Genomic DNA, 14,279 nt, shown 5'->3' on the forward strand with positions numbered 1-14,279 from the left:
GAGAGCGCCAACACAGAATGGAATTGGGATTTGTGAACCCTAGTGTACCTGGCCCACTGTATTACCCAGCTTTCAGCAGCAAAAAAAAAGCTGCTGCCTTCAGAGCTGTCTGTTCAGAGAAGTGATAGCTTCCGTGACATGCAAGCAAAGTGTTTCTCATTATTAGAGCAATCATTTGAAGTGCGTGACAGGACTCATTTGGCATTGAGTCAGTCTTTCAAATACAGCCTTTTGCTACTGCTGCTCAGCTTCCATTATAAACTTCAGTAGAATTTATATACTCACTGACATGCTTTACTGAATTTGGGTCTAGTGCAGTTCAGGCTTAGCAGAAATATAATTAAGTTTATAGCATGATAGACCATGATAGGTTTGAAGATCTTTGCTCTTTAAACTCTTAAATAATTTTTAAAAAATTTCCCTGCAGCAGGTACATACTACTAACTGTAAAAGAACACATAGCAGAAAAATACCTAAAATCACCAGGAACTTTAAATTCCATTTCAGCATAAATTAGATGAGACAAGGTCAGAAACCTTTGCATGGTTTCTTTCTATATTATTACTGAGACCAATTCTAGTCAGAAAGCTCTTTCCAAAATAATTAACATAGGATACATTTCATCTGATAGTATCTTGTATTGTTTATATCTTGCCATAATGGGATTTAAATAATGGAATTTGCTTACTGTTAGGCCTTGCTCTCCCTTTGGTCCAGTTTTGCCCTGTAACAATGATTGTTAATTAAGTTACTGCAATTAGTTAGTAACATTGTAATTCAGAATATGACTTCATCAATACCGTTATTAGAATAATATCTGGCGAATAAGAACTTTGGCTAGAAAAAGTAGTGTTCTTGTGATATTACCTTGTGCATGCAGTATCTACAGCCTCCTAAGGTGGTGAGGTTTTCATAAGAATTGGATGACTTCAAGTCTCCCACTGGATCACTGATTGTCAGTTTTGCATTAGAAAGGGAGAATCTGCGCAAAGCTTTCCTGTCTACCATGTTGTGTTTGTTTTCTTTCTCAAGAGACTGTATACCTGCCTGACACCCTGGAATGATCAGAATTCTGCTTTATCATATGTGAGTCTAATAGGGCCAGTGTCAGGGCAAGAACAGCAATGGTGTTTATGTAACCCTACTTAATAGTATGCAAATGTCAGAATAGAGGGGACCACATTTTGCTTTCCAGCTTTTGGGGACCTGCGTATCAGCAGAAGTTGCCATTTTGCCTCCCTTCATCTGTTCATCAGCTTTGAGGGGAAAGTCTGAGCTACAGTTACTTGGTAGCCATAGAATAGAATTGCATAGTTTTGTCTTAAAACATGGCAATTGTCTTTCACTGCCTTAAGAAAGAAACCACATCTGTGGGAAGTGGGGTGTTCAGCATGGAAATGTCTTCTTTGTGCTTTTAAAGGTTTTCATAGTTTCAGTTTCTTAAGTATTTCAGATTATATGTAGTTAAGTAGCAAGAACATACAACCCAGCTTTATTTTTCAGCAGTTTAAGAAAACAGACATGATAAACCTGAGTTACTCACAGGTTCTCCAGATAAACCGGGGTCACCCACATCACCTTTTTCTCCTTTTTTCCCCTTTTCACCTGTAGCTCCTCGATCTCCCTTTAAAACCATGTTGGTAAGCAGACAGAAAGTGTAAGTCAGTTTTTACTACACTTCACATTTCTCTCTAGCTGCCTTTGTTGAATTCACCTTTGGCTTCTGACATGAGTTAGAAATCTTTGTTAGAGATCATTTAAATAAATTGGTATTTGTGAATTTCACAAATAACTTGTAGTATTGGCTAAGCATTTTTATGGGAAAAAATAGCTGAAGCAGTTTGAACAATGAACCATCTCAAGTAGATGCAGACAGAGGGGTTTCATGGGATACTGCATGATGGAAATTATTATCTGTGTCTGAGAAAAATAAGATAATAGTAGGGAAACTGAGAAGAAAGGCAAGGATGTAGTTGGAATGAATAATGGGAATATCACTTTGAGAAATCTTTTGGCCCAGAAAAGGTGTTTGGAATAGAAAACAGATGACTTGGTTTGATTTTTAGTAGGCTATGGGACTTTGTACAGCCTTTCTGAGCTGATGTGATCTCATCCAAAAACTGATTCCAACCCACATTTCTCTTTTTCTTAACATTGATGTAGTCCCCAAATTTTGCACAGTGGGTGGGTAAAAGAAAGGCAGTGATATTAAATCTAATATCTATATTTCTTCTAATTGCAGTAGAAGATAAGCCTCATATGATATTAAAATAAGCAACACTGAAAGAGATGCTGCTATTAAAAGAGTCACATGAACGACTGGGGTTTTCCCAAATCCCCATTCCCTTTTCACAGAATTCACATGCCTTCAGTGAGAGCTGACTGTAATGAGCATTTTCAGTATGTTGGCTTCAATCTAGGATATTATCTCTGATTCAGATATCATACCTTCTGTCCCAAAAGCCCTTCTCCAGGAGGGCCTCGTGGTCCTGGCATTCCTTGAATTCCTTGTTCCCCCTAATGATAATCCAGGTAGTGATATTAACCCTTTGTAATCATTCATCCTGCATTAATTTTAAACGTTCAAAGAGAAAGTGTTTCAAACTGCATTTTAACAAGTGTCTTGAGGCACTTGAGACAATGTGGTAGCTAGCTTCTGTTTCTCAAATACTTCATCAGTATGTCTACTCTAAAGATACGTAATAGTGAAAAACCCTATGATCATTATTGGTTCTAATTCTCCTGTTCCCTCTTTCCATCCCATTTTATTCCTTCTCATTCTCCCTTTCTTATTTCTGTCTTTTGAGTCTGTCTCATCTGATCTATGCTTTGGGTAAAAGTGCATATTACAGGGAAAAATTAATATTACACAGATTCAGGATGGAGGCTCTTTCTCTACCATAGGTGGTAGTTCATATAACTACTTCAGACTGTCTCCGTGGGCATGAGAGTTGGGGAAGAGGGAATAGTATTTTTAATTTTGTAACACTATCTTTCACTGATAAAAGATGCCCCTGCTTCCCCCTCCCTCAATATACACACCCTTGGGCTTATTGTTTACAGCAGTAGGGACAGAACATACTTTGTAGGTCCTCATGTTATCCTTCTCATTTTCTAGCCTGAGGCTCTCCTTGTATAAGAAACAATGTGAAATCTCGTTAACACTGTGATGGTCACATTGACCACTCAACACAGGTTAAATATTGAAGACACTGAGTCTTTTTACCTTAATTCCTTGAATACCTTCACCAGGAGGTCCCAGAGAGCCAGGTGGCCCTGGGCGTCCTATGGTTCCCTAGAGAGAAGCCCTGCATGCGTTAAATACAATATTCATAATAAAAATACACAATAAATTGTTATGCGACCATGTAATTTCCTGTCCATCCTCTACCAAATTGATGTCTTTTTATAAGTAGTGAGGATAAGATTGCTCTAGCTGACAAAGACTCTTTTTATCCTTTATGAGATTATTAAAATCCAGTTTATACTTCAAAGGAGTCACTCAGGGCTTAATGCTCATTGAACATGAATCACCTTGCTGATAGAGATATACATTGCATTGAAGGATGGATTGTATTGGTGGGACATTGGAGACTGAATTAAGATTTAAGAGAGGATTATTGTTGTTGTGTTATCTTTCATCACCATTAAGCTTACAGAGTAAGACCTATAGACGTACATACTAATGTGGCATTGCAAATAAACACTTGTTGCTAACTTATAAGCTAGTTTTTAAAAGAACTCTAGAGAAAATGTTTCAGTTCCATATGTTATTCATAGGAAGCAATCAAAACCCACATAGTAATATTAATTTTATACCTATATTGCTATTCCAGTATCCCTGCATGAAATTCTCAATTTCCTCATTTGTAAGGATCCTGTGCACATGCCAGTCCTTGGGGCTGGCACTGGCTGGGGAAGTGTTTCACCACTGCTTAGCTCTGGCCCTAGCCTTCATGCCACATGAAGTGAACCTCTGGGACCAATAAGCCACATTGTGCAGGTAATACATTATTATGTTGCAAAATCTTTCATTCGACCTTGTTCAGTTCATTTACATTTACATTCTAAAACAGTTCTTTTGTATTAATTGACTTCTAAAGCTGAGCTGTAGGAGCATAAGAGTTTCCAATTTGGGAAGTTGCATAGTGAAAATTGCTTTTTATAGTTACAATTATTTCCAGGCCTTTGTCATGGTGTATATTATAATTACACAAATAATCCTTTTTGCAGGGATTGGTCATCATGTTGGTCATTAGATGATTATTGATTTACTTTATACAGTAAAAAAGAGGAATTAATTCTAGAACAACTCAACATCATGCCTGTAGCTGTAACAGTAGTATAGGCAAGACATGGTAAGTGCTTGCCAGGCCATTAATTCTGACCAATGCTAGGTCTGAAGATATTTTTGCTACTCAATTGCAGCTAATGTCTGCAGGAGCTAAATGTTTTGTCATTGATCTTCACTGCAAGATTATCACTTTATAATTTATCATATGCAATAGGAAGAAGGCCATGGTTTATGGCTAGTCACCAGAAACATTTTTGATTTTCTACAAAATAAAGACACTGTATTTCTTAGTTATCTTATTTGTTGGATTAGTTGTTTCTAGTGAAGAGTGAAGACAGAAAACATGCAGATGTGTATGCATGATCACACATTTTTATACTACACTTTTTTTTTCTTTTTTAGAGAATAGACAATGGGAGACATAATTGTTTAAATGGCTTACTTTTGGTCCTGGCAGGCCTTCTCCTGGGGGACCTGGGAGACCAATTGGTCCTCTACTACCGGGATCACCCTGAAAGTTGATACTTTAAAAAATAAGTAAGTAATGAATACCAAAGTTTAATTTATCTCTAGAATTCCCAGCATCTGTTGTACTCAAATGAGACAAAGAGAGAATTATTGAACAGCACAGTGCAAGTCTAAACAATGCTAACCCATGAATACTGCAGGCAGGACAAGAAAGTTATTGGGGATGAACAGTGGCTAGTGATCTAAACATATTCAAGACATGTATGGTCAATTGTGCAATAGTTACACAGGAATTACAAATCCCATATCATAAAATGAACTCCAGGTTCCCCAAACAAAAAAAGAATGTTTTTGCTTGCTGCCTGTCAGTTGAATCAGACTCTATGTTCACATTGCACTGTTCTAGCTTTTTTCCTATCAGTGCCTTCAGACAGCTAGGGCTTTGAGGTGAGTGGAAAAAAGACGTACATCCTTTTAAGAGACATTAAGCATATTTAAATAGCTGTAGTCAATCCTTCAGTTGCCTGTAATTCCAGTAATCCCGCAATCAGCATCAGGATGACTTCTGAAGTGAAGCTTAGAGATCTTCTATGGGATCTACCTTTTATGTACTGACAAGTAAGTTAAAGCTGGATTAAAAAGGTATTCTGACTGTGACCTATGGGTAGGAATTATATCTGCATGAAGTAGAGTACACACATGCATTTACTTTTCTAGAAGTTGAGGTCTGTACCTTAGGTCCTGGTAGTCCAACTCCATCTGGGCCTTGTTCACCAGGAATCCCAGGAAGGCCTGGCAAACCCTGAAATTATATGCACAGACAGAATATTAATTTAATTTATGGCTAGATTGATTACATGCTTTTGTTAACATTAATATGGTAGTATCTTGAATATATTGTCTCTTAGTGGGATCACTGTGGTCTACAATTGGTTACATTCTACTCTGATAAGCCAGAAGTGGTGTCAATGGCATTTGCATGTGTTGCATGTCATGCAGGAGGCTTGCATGTGTTTGAAGACAGAGGAGTCTGATCCGGAGAGGCAGGTGCAGAAGCAGTTCTGCATTGGATTGCACAAAAATATCAGGAATTATTATAAATTGAATTCCAATTTCCATTTTGACATTCATTAATTTTTATTCCTCAGTGTGGCAATTGCATGCACTTCTACTGTTGTCTTTAGCACAGATAAATGCTAGTATATCACCAAACTCCCTGATTCTAGCCAGCAATCTTCCTGGGACTTCCTCACTGCACAGGCACGTAACTGCCAGGGCTGGTGGAGCACACTGTTGAGCAGACTAGCTACGTGAGGCCAGTGCTGCATACATGTGCAAGGAAGGGAGAGGAAGGAGCCTTTTCTCTTTGTATCCTTTTTGCAGGGATTGGTCATATCTACCAGTAAAGACCGCTGTAAAGGGCTGTAAAGTAGATCAACCAATTCTTTGCCACACTTTCAACAACCTGATGAACAGAACTGAGGACGGTTTGCTCTTCTGGCTCTTGGGACAGTAGTTGCTTTTTTAGTGGTTCTGGAAGATAGCGTTGCCGTGAGTTCACACCCGTGTATGTGGACACAGCTTAGCTGGGCTATATTCTCCTGTTTAGGAATGAATTTTGTATGGTTGGGCAGAAGACAGTATCCTACATCAAGATATTGAGGGAACCAATTGAAACATCAGTGATACTATGGGAGAAAAAAAAGCCCCACTTGGAATACGTTACATTGTGTAATCAGGAGGAGTGGAGGACATGGAAGGTCTTGGACTATTTCAGAGAGAGAGTTCTTTTTCCTTCTATGCTGAAATGGATTTCCACAGTTGAGGAGCCTTTTTAGGCTTTTAGACCAGCAAATCTTTCCTAGCATGTCAGCCATGGACACTTTGGTGTAGCACCTATTTGTTCCCAATTCACATTAAAAAAATTGTCAATAAACTTACAGGTGGGCCGGGGTAACCATCTCCTTTTGGCCCAAAGGGCCCGGGGGGTCCTGGAAGACCTCGGTCACCCTGATGAAGGCAGGAAAAACAGCTGAGGTGAATGCCAATACAATTGCTAGCAGGAAATTTTCCATGAAAGTGAAACTTCTTTGGCAAAAATACTGTAAGTTGATTTTATCTGTCTATCTGCTAATTTATTTTACTATGTGAATGATTATTGTAGATTATTAATCCTGGACTAAAACTGGGATATTTAATAGTGCTGAGGATTTACAGGACCTTTCACTTCTAAGTCACTAATTTGAATCTTTTTCAAGAGCTCTGTCTGTTGTCATTTGTGGCCTACATATAAGGAGGAATGACTTCAGTCACATTCCCCATATTTTTATCATGATTAATATTATTACAGCTTTGGGGGAACGTGCCCAAACTGACAGACAGCCAAAAGTCTAGCATGGGAACTGAATTACTCAGTAGCTACTTTATGTAGTTCTTATAATTGAAGATAGGTAAACTGCTGCAGAGCATTGGGAAAACTGTGTAGCTTCTGCACATGCTGTATGTTTGTGTGGTGAGACAAAGGATGTAGGGCAGGGGACAACAGTGGTTTGTGTGGCCAATTTAAAAATGTTGTTTTCTATCACAAGGTTCCTGTCTGGTTTTGTTGTTCCAGAATTGTATTTTCCTATAATGCTGTGGAACCTCGTTAAAGCTATTGAGTATAACAGGAGCTTCCTATCGGAGACATACAGTTAAGCTCCTTTCATGGATCCAGGTAGCTGGAGAATCTCAGGAACAAATTTACCAGGAAAACTAAGAGGACTTTAACCCTCCCAGCCATACTGGGTGGTGCACTGAGTTGCTCAGAGTTACAACTGGGTGGATGATCAAGATCGTGTTTGTCCCTGTAGCTACCCAAAATATGGGCATGCATAACAGTGGCAAGCAAAGGCCCATGCAAAAATAATTTACAAAAATGAGACTGTAAAAGGTTTTACCCTGTACATCTTAGTGCAGATGTGTGTCTGAGTGAAGCAACAGCAAAACCACTAAGACAGCAAAAAGTGAAGAACATAGTCACGGAAACATGCTGTGTTGCCCAATTGAAAGAGCTTCGGGGGCTCAAGGCTGAGGGAGAGAGACTTGCAACTCTGAGCAAAGGACCTGCTTCCTGTTGGTTGATTCGTGTTGGATTCCCAGAAATAGCACAACATGCAGTTCTCTGAATTAACTGGACTGTACCAGAAAAGTACATGATTCCATCATCATCATCTCCTCCTGATGAAAATAGATTTAAAGATCTTGAAAACCACTAACTGATCAAAAAGGGATACAGATTGTTACATGTTTCTTATGCTTCTGTTAACTGTGTTCAGTTCACTCAGAAAACAAGGGATAAGGGCTATACTCAAAAGTACTGTCAAATTCACTAAGTAAAAAAAAAAAGGGGAGGCGGGATCTGGTTTATTTTCAGAAACACAGGTTTATATGTCCCAAGTTTCTTGGTGTTCAGACAAAATCAGCCCTGGAATGGGCTTACAAAGGTTGAATCTAGGTAACACTAGAGAAGTGCTAGAGAGAAGTCCTTAAAAATTAGCTACTTGTTCATGTTCTTCTTCCACTACTTAAGGCATCTCTTCTCACATTGCCAGTTTGGCCCATGTCCTGAGATCTTTTTGGAGTATGTGGATTACGCTGTGTCAAAATTAGGAATGAAGCAAAGGAGCCTGGCTGAGGAAAATTAACTGTGCTTGACAGGTAGGCTGGTTTAAGCACATAAATCAGGTGTTCTCTCTGCATTCACTCCTCATCAATTAAAACCAGTCATTTTTCTCCCGGTTCTCTGCCATGTGAAATCTTACGGTTCATGGAGTCTGGAAGATTGACCAGCCATGGTTTTCTGGCTCTGAAAATCCTTATACTCTGCCAGTGTTGTACGACATACACGTTAAGAACTGTGGAACACTTGGCCATCCTAGGCAATTTGCTGTTGCTTCACTGAAATCCTGCCTTATTTTACAGTTCTATCAGAAATTAGTTTACCAATTTAGGAGCTACCTTTGCCCCAGGAAGCCCAAAACCTGGTTCTCCAGTTGGTCCAGCAAGACCAGGTAGCCCAATGTCACCCTGCAATGAAGAAAACACATACTCTAGTTATGTATTTTATTAAACACCAATCACAGACTGTGGTTTTGGATTTCTGTTATACAGATTTATATATATCAAATGTAATAGCTAATTTTATTTATTGCTATTGCAAGCATTAAACACCAAAAGGAGAAGAAAGAAAAGTATTTTGATACCCAAGGTTATCCAAAACAAGGAAATGAACATAGGTAGACCACACGTCAAGCTGGCATACAGTTAATACCAGGGCATGGTGGGAACTAGAAGAAGTTTTAGTTGACCTCATAAGGCTGAAATTATTTACACGAATAATAGCATGGCCTGCTTCACAGTTTTCACCCTGTATTTATACGCACTAGGAGCTGGAGTGTGGATGTTACCTTTGGTCCAGGCACAGCTCTTCCAGGAGGGCCTGGCATTCCAAGACGTCCTGGCGCACCAGGCTCTCCCTGCAGTGAAGGAAAGAGAGCAAAACCGATGGATTTTTCTGAAAGTGAGCATGAACACCTCATAGAGAAAACATTTATGCAACAATTTATAATATTCCATTAAAAATCTATTAGAATTTCTAATATTCTATGTGGAGTGAAATCTAACTATTTGAAAAACTGATAACAAGCATACTTCTGATTTCTCAATGGAAATGAGATTCTTCTCAGTCACTGAACAAATACATGTTATTAGAAATCCTTTTGTTAGTGTATTCAAGACTTGGTCCAGCACATCCAGCACTCAAGGCTTCCTGCCCAGCTGTGTAGGTACACTGAAAACATGTATATTTTTCTATTAGAGTAGATTTTTTAAAATAGTCCTTTCAGTGTATTTTTTTACCCCCTTTTATTTTTCCTCTTATGTGGAAATACACACTCTTGTGTGTATAAATAGCAAAAGACTTAATAAGAAACTGGAGGATAAACCTGGAGTAGCCCTTCTCTCACTTTCAGTGAGTACTGAATATTTGAATAGAAACTCCAAATCCATAAAAGAGTATCAGCCATGAGTCAGTGTAAGGGAAAATAAAGTCCTGTCACATATGTATATGCCATACACCATACTACCTTCCCAAATATTTCAGCATAAAAATACCAGTATTAGTGTCCCTTAACTTCTTCCAAACCGACAGGGAAGCAATACGGTAAATGCAAAGTTTTTTAAAAAATGCTTCTAGATGTTTATAGGGATCATGGTGTGTCTTGCTAAGAGAAGCCTTAGCTGAACTTTTTTTTTTAAATTATTTTTGAAGAAGCTGGTTCATTCCGGGACAGTTGTTTCTGAGATCTAGAACAAAGCACAGCTTTGGGAGGCTATTTTACACACATAACGTGGTAATAAACCTACTTTAGATCCAGCAGGTCCAGGCACTCCTGTTGGCCCTGTTAATCCACGTATTCCTCTCTGACCTTGATCTCCCTACAAAAATGGAGAAGACACGTCACACATACCAAATAATATTAAGAATGTGTTAACTGAAAGTAATTGTAAATATCAGTGAAAGATAGTGAAGTTCTATCTTGTAGCTGGTGCACATGAACTGTTCCTATTGCCTTCATTGGCAAGTCAGTTAATTCTGCTCAGTAATTGTCCAGTTTTGGATTTGTACAGTTAAAACTATGTAGATTTCATCTGAAATTAAATTAACCGACTTACCAGGGAATACTGTGAAAAAAATAAGAACCAAAAGGAGTCTTAAAGATTGTATCCTTGCAGCTGAAAAATCAAGTTAAGTAATTACATGAAAAAGATACTACCTAAGAGATATAATCAAAACAGGAAAAGATAATTCACTCAAAGGTACTTTTTTTTTATTCAGAGGCAAATAGGGCCAATCAATTGACGATGCCCTCTCTGATTGATCAGCTTACACCTCCGGGCAGAAAAAGCTAAGAATAGCTAGTGTAAAGTTTGTAAAGGGATAACTGCTATTTAAGCATATTATTAGGCTGTAATAATTGCAACAAAAATGAAACAGCTATGAGTCCAGAATCATTCTGAAAAAGTTCCAATACAGTAATTAATTTTATTGCTGCATGATGTCATCTGCATGTAATCCCTACCAAAATAACCTGAAAACAGGTGGATGCCTTGATTTTCCTTCCTACACTGTTTTTTAGTCCTTCCAGCTTCTTGCAATTGTGATACTTAATATCTTATTTCTCTTCTTTTGTGACATTAATCTCTGTATGTCTTGTCCAATGTCTGGGACAACTATTCCAGCAATTTCCAGTGTCTATTTCACAGGATACAGATGCTGATATGAGAAACTGGAATTACTTCCCCACCTGTGAATCAGTACAGAAGACCAGTACAAAAGCCAGAACCTAGATGATCGACCCAGTTATTCCTACTAAGAGAGGTAGTATTCCCAGTTAGCTCTTTGTGAACTTCTTAGACCAGATACTACCACAGGTACTGGTAATTGTGAGCCACTGAACTGTTGTGCTGTCATTTCCAAAACAAATTTATGAAAAAGATGTCCTGGGTGGTCTTTTATTAACTTTGCTATTTAAAAAGTTGTTGTTTTAGGCTGAGGCTGAAATAAACTCTGCAGTTAACCACTTCTAGAAGCATTCATTAACCTATTCCTTGAGGTATATTTTTTCGTTACTTATAATAGACCAAAAAAGAGAAGGCTTTGACAAACCTGTTCCTGGAACATTACAATTTTGAATGTGTCCTGGTTTTGGCTGGGATAGAGTTAATTTTCTTCTTAGTAGCTGGTATAGAGCTGTGTTTTGGATTTAGTGTGAGAATACTGTTGATAACATGCTGATGTTTTAGTTGTTGCTAAGTAGCGCTTATCTTAAGTCAAGGATTTTTCAGTTTCCCATGCTCTGCCAGCAAGCAGGTGTGCAGGAAGCTGGGAGGGAGCATAGCCAGGACAGCTGACCCGAACTAGCCAAAGGTGCTTAGTTGCTGGCTGGGGTTAAACCATGACAGAATGTCACCTTTAGTAAGAAATTCTCACCTTTTCCCCCTGTATTCCAATCCCTGGAGCACCTTCAGGACCTCTAAGACCAGGTAACCCTGGTTCACCCTTGAATAGAAAAATCAAAGCAGCATTTCAGAGTACTGCATTGACATGGTGCAAGATCAACTCTGTATTCACTTGAATAAGCTCATTAAAATCATAGACCTTTTAGAGTCAATGGCAAAACTCCCACTGATGTCAGTGGGCCCAGCATTTTCTTGCCATATTCAGAAGCAACCATTGTAAAACTCTGGGTGGAATGCGCGAAGTAGCATGCTTCCTTAGTGACGGCTGAACACTCTGTATAATCTTTAAATATATGGGGTTTCTGATTCTACGAAAATACCATGATCAGAAGGCTATGAAAGGTTGCCTGTAGCCATTTTAGTGGTTTCCCTTCTGAGTTGCAGGGCATTTGGTGGATTAAAAAAAGCCAACAACTGTAAACAAGATAAGACAACCCCCCCACCCAAAAGAAAAAAAAAGTAAAGTTTTCCCTAAAAAAGTATCTTTGAAAGAGAATTTTTTTCACTGAAAAATGTGCTACTTTTCCCCTTGTCCATGAACACTCTCTCTTCTAGGTTTGGGTATTAGCACAGGGAGAACAGTAGGAATGCTTGGAGGAAAGCAGGTAGACTGCAGACAGAGATGAACCAACCTTTTGTCCAGGGGCTCCATCTTCTCCTGGAAGACCAGGCACACCTGCCAGTCCTGAAGGGCCTGGCTCACCCTGACATCAATAAAAAGTAAGTCCTTCTATTAAATGCAGACTTGGTACTATTCTTTCTCTGAATGAAGGAAATCTATTTTAAAAAGTTTACTAAACTGTATATATATTTATAGCAAACATTTATGCATATGAACCCAGATCTTGCCCTTTTTTTATAAAGACAACCCTCATGTATCTGGAACTATCCTACCATCTGATTGTTTGAACTGTGCATTTGATCTATGCAATTAATATTATTAGCTACTAATGCTCCAGCTCATTCTTAAAAAATAATGCCATCATTTCGTTAAGTGGCGGCATTTGAAATAAATATCAGATAGAGCTGACTGTGACATGATGATTCACATCTTGCTGGTGAATATCAGTGCAAATCTATTAACGGCAGTGGAATTGTCATCGGCCTATTTATGTAAGGTTCAAGAGCCTGACTTGGTTTTAGATGAAACAATATCATTTGGGGTCAAATGCATTCACGCAGCATTACCGTATTTTGTGAAATTAAAGAAAGAAATTTAACAATTTCTTTCCTTTTCCAACCCCTGTCCCAAAGCCCTAACAAACAAGAGCAAAACCAGGACAGCCCTGTGCCTTTCCACACAGTAGTACTTTTTCATCTGTTCCCATATTTTATGTTAATCTGGCTGTTAATGACATAGGAGCTGGTTAATTTCTTGGTCACTCTAGCACTAAGATAATCTGGTTACAGCTGCTTCTCTAAGCAAGTGTGCTTTCTGTCTAGTAGCACAGCTTGTTTCCCATACGAAGGTGTGAGAATGTAGCTACCGCTGTTTACATCCTGTCTTGTGTGAAAAGGGAAGGAACAGCACAATAACCACTGTTCAGTGCTTTTATTTCACCAGCTCTGGCTTAGTTTAGCTTATGCTGGGGACTGTGAGTTCTGGCAACTATTTAATATTCTGGATGGTTTTCTGGACAGAGCTGTAAGTGAGCTGTATGCAACACTCACTTGAGCATGGGCCAGGCATGTGAAAATTTTCAGTCACAATAAATCTTACTACTTTTGTACAGAACTGGTGTATTTAAAATGTTCCCATTTCTGGAGTTTATTGAAAGTTTGTGTTAAAAATTTTAAAAACTAAGAACCTAATTTTTATTTCTAAACCTATTTTTAAGTGTCTACAGGGAGGATACTCAGGAAACACAAATTTCAAATCAGAATAAATAAATAAATAATTCCTCTATTAACAATGTACCTTAGAACCAGGTTCTCCAATACCTCTTTCTCCTGGCACTCCAGTCTCTCCTGGCAAGCCTTGTTCACCCTTGAGTAGAAATTGTTTTTTAACAGCATTTCATGGAAAAATATAAAAGCATATTCTTCGTTGCTTGTATTTAAAGAAAGATTAGTTTGATATTGTCTTTAGTATGATGTGTTAAACCCTTGGTCACAAAGACTGGGAATCTGCAGCATGTTTTGAGCTGTCACCAAAAAGTTGTTGGTGGAAATGATTAATGCTATAAATCTATAATTATATGTCCCTGTGAATGTTTCCCGCTAAAGTAGCTGATATTTCAGGAGCATATCTGACATCCACAGACAATTCACCCTTCTCTTTCTTTTTACCAGTGGTAAAGCATATCCCTGCACAATCACTTAAAATGTAAGAGGTGATCTCTGATGCTGCAAAATACTTTACCTGGCATGGACCCTTGACCCAATTACACCTCTAGTTCCTTTATACTATGCTTTAATAGCCTTCAGTCATTCAGAACTTTATCTGTCACCTCTT

At 38.5% G+C, this 14,279-nt stretch overlaps 1 protein-coding gene across 1 annotated transcript in view; it reads right to left on the reverse strand.

Moving 5' to 3' along the window:
• LOC127018657 (collagen alpha-1(XXVIII) chain-like) overlaps positions 1-14,279 on the reverse strand; it is a 35,778-nt gene that overhangs the window by 4,990 nt on the left and 16,509 nt on the right. The window contains exons 17-29 of the mRNA XM_050900381.1: positions 13,743-13,811; positions 12,457-12,528; positions 11,796-11,864; positions 10,169-10,240; positions 9,211-9,279; positions 8,762-8,830; positions 6,704-6,772; positions 5,496-5,564; positions 4,737-4,805; positions 3,227-3,295; positions 2,449-2,517; positions 1,544-1,624; positions 689-724 (exon numbers count right to left, since the gene is read on the reverse strand). Coding sequence (XP_050756338.1) covers positions 689-724; positions 1,544-1,624; positions 2,449-2,517; positions 3,227-3,295; positions 4,737-4,805; positions 5,496-5,564; positions 6,704-6,772; positions 8,762-8,830; positions 9,211-9,279; positions 10,169-10,240; positions 11,796-11,864; positions 12,457-12,528; positions 13,743-13,811 — 882 coding nt within the window. The remainder of the gene's footprint in view (positions 1-688; positions 725-1,543; positions 1,625-2,448; positions 2,518-3,226; positions 3,296-4,736; positions 4,806-5,495; positions 5,565-6,703; positions 6,773-8,761; positions 8,831-9,210; positions 9,280-10,168; positions 10,241-11,795; positions 11,865-12,456; positions 12,529-13,742; positions 13,812-14,279) is intronic.

This window comes from Gymnogyps californianus, chromosome 7 (assembly GCF_018139145.2).
Source record: "Gymnogyps californianus isolate 813 chromosome 7, ASM1813914v2, whole genome shotgun sequence".
Taxonomy (NCBI): Eukaryota; Metazoa; Chordata; class Aves; order Accipitriformes; family Cathartidae; genus Gymnogyps; species Gymnogyps californianus.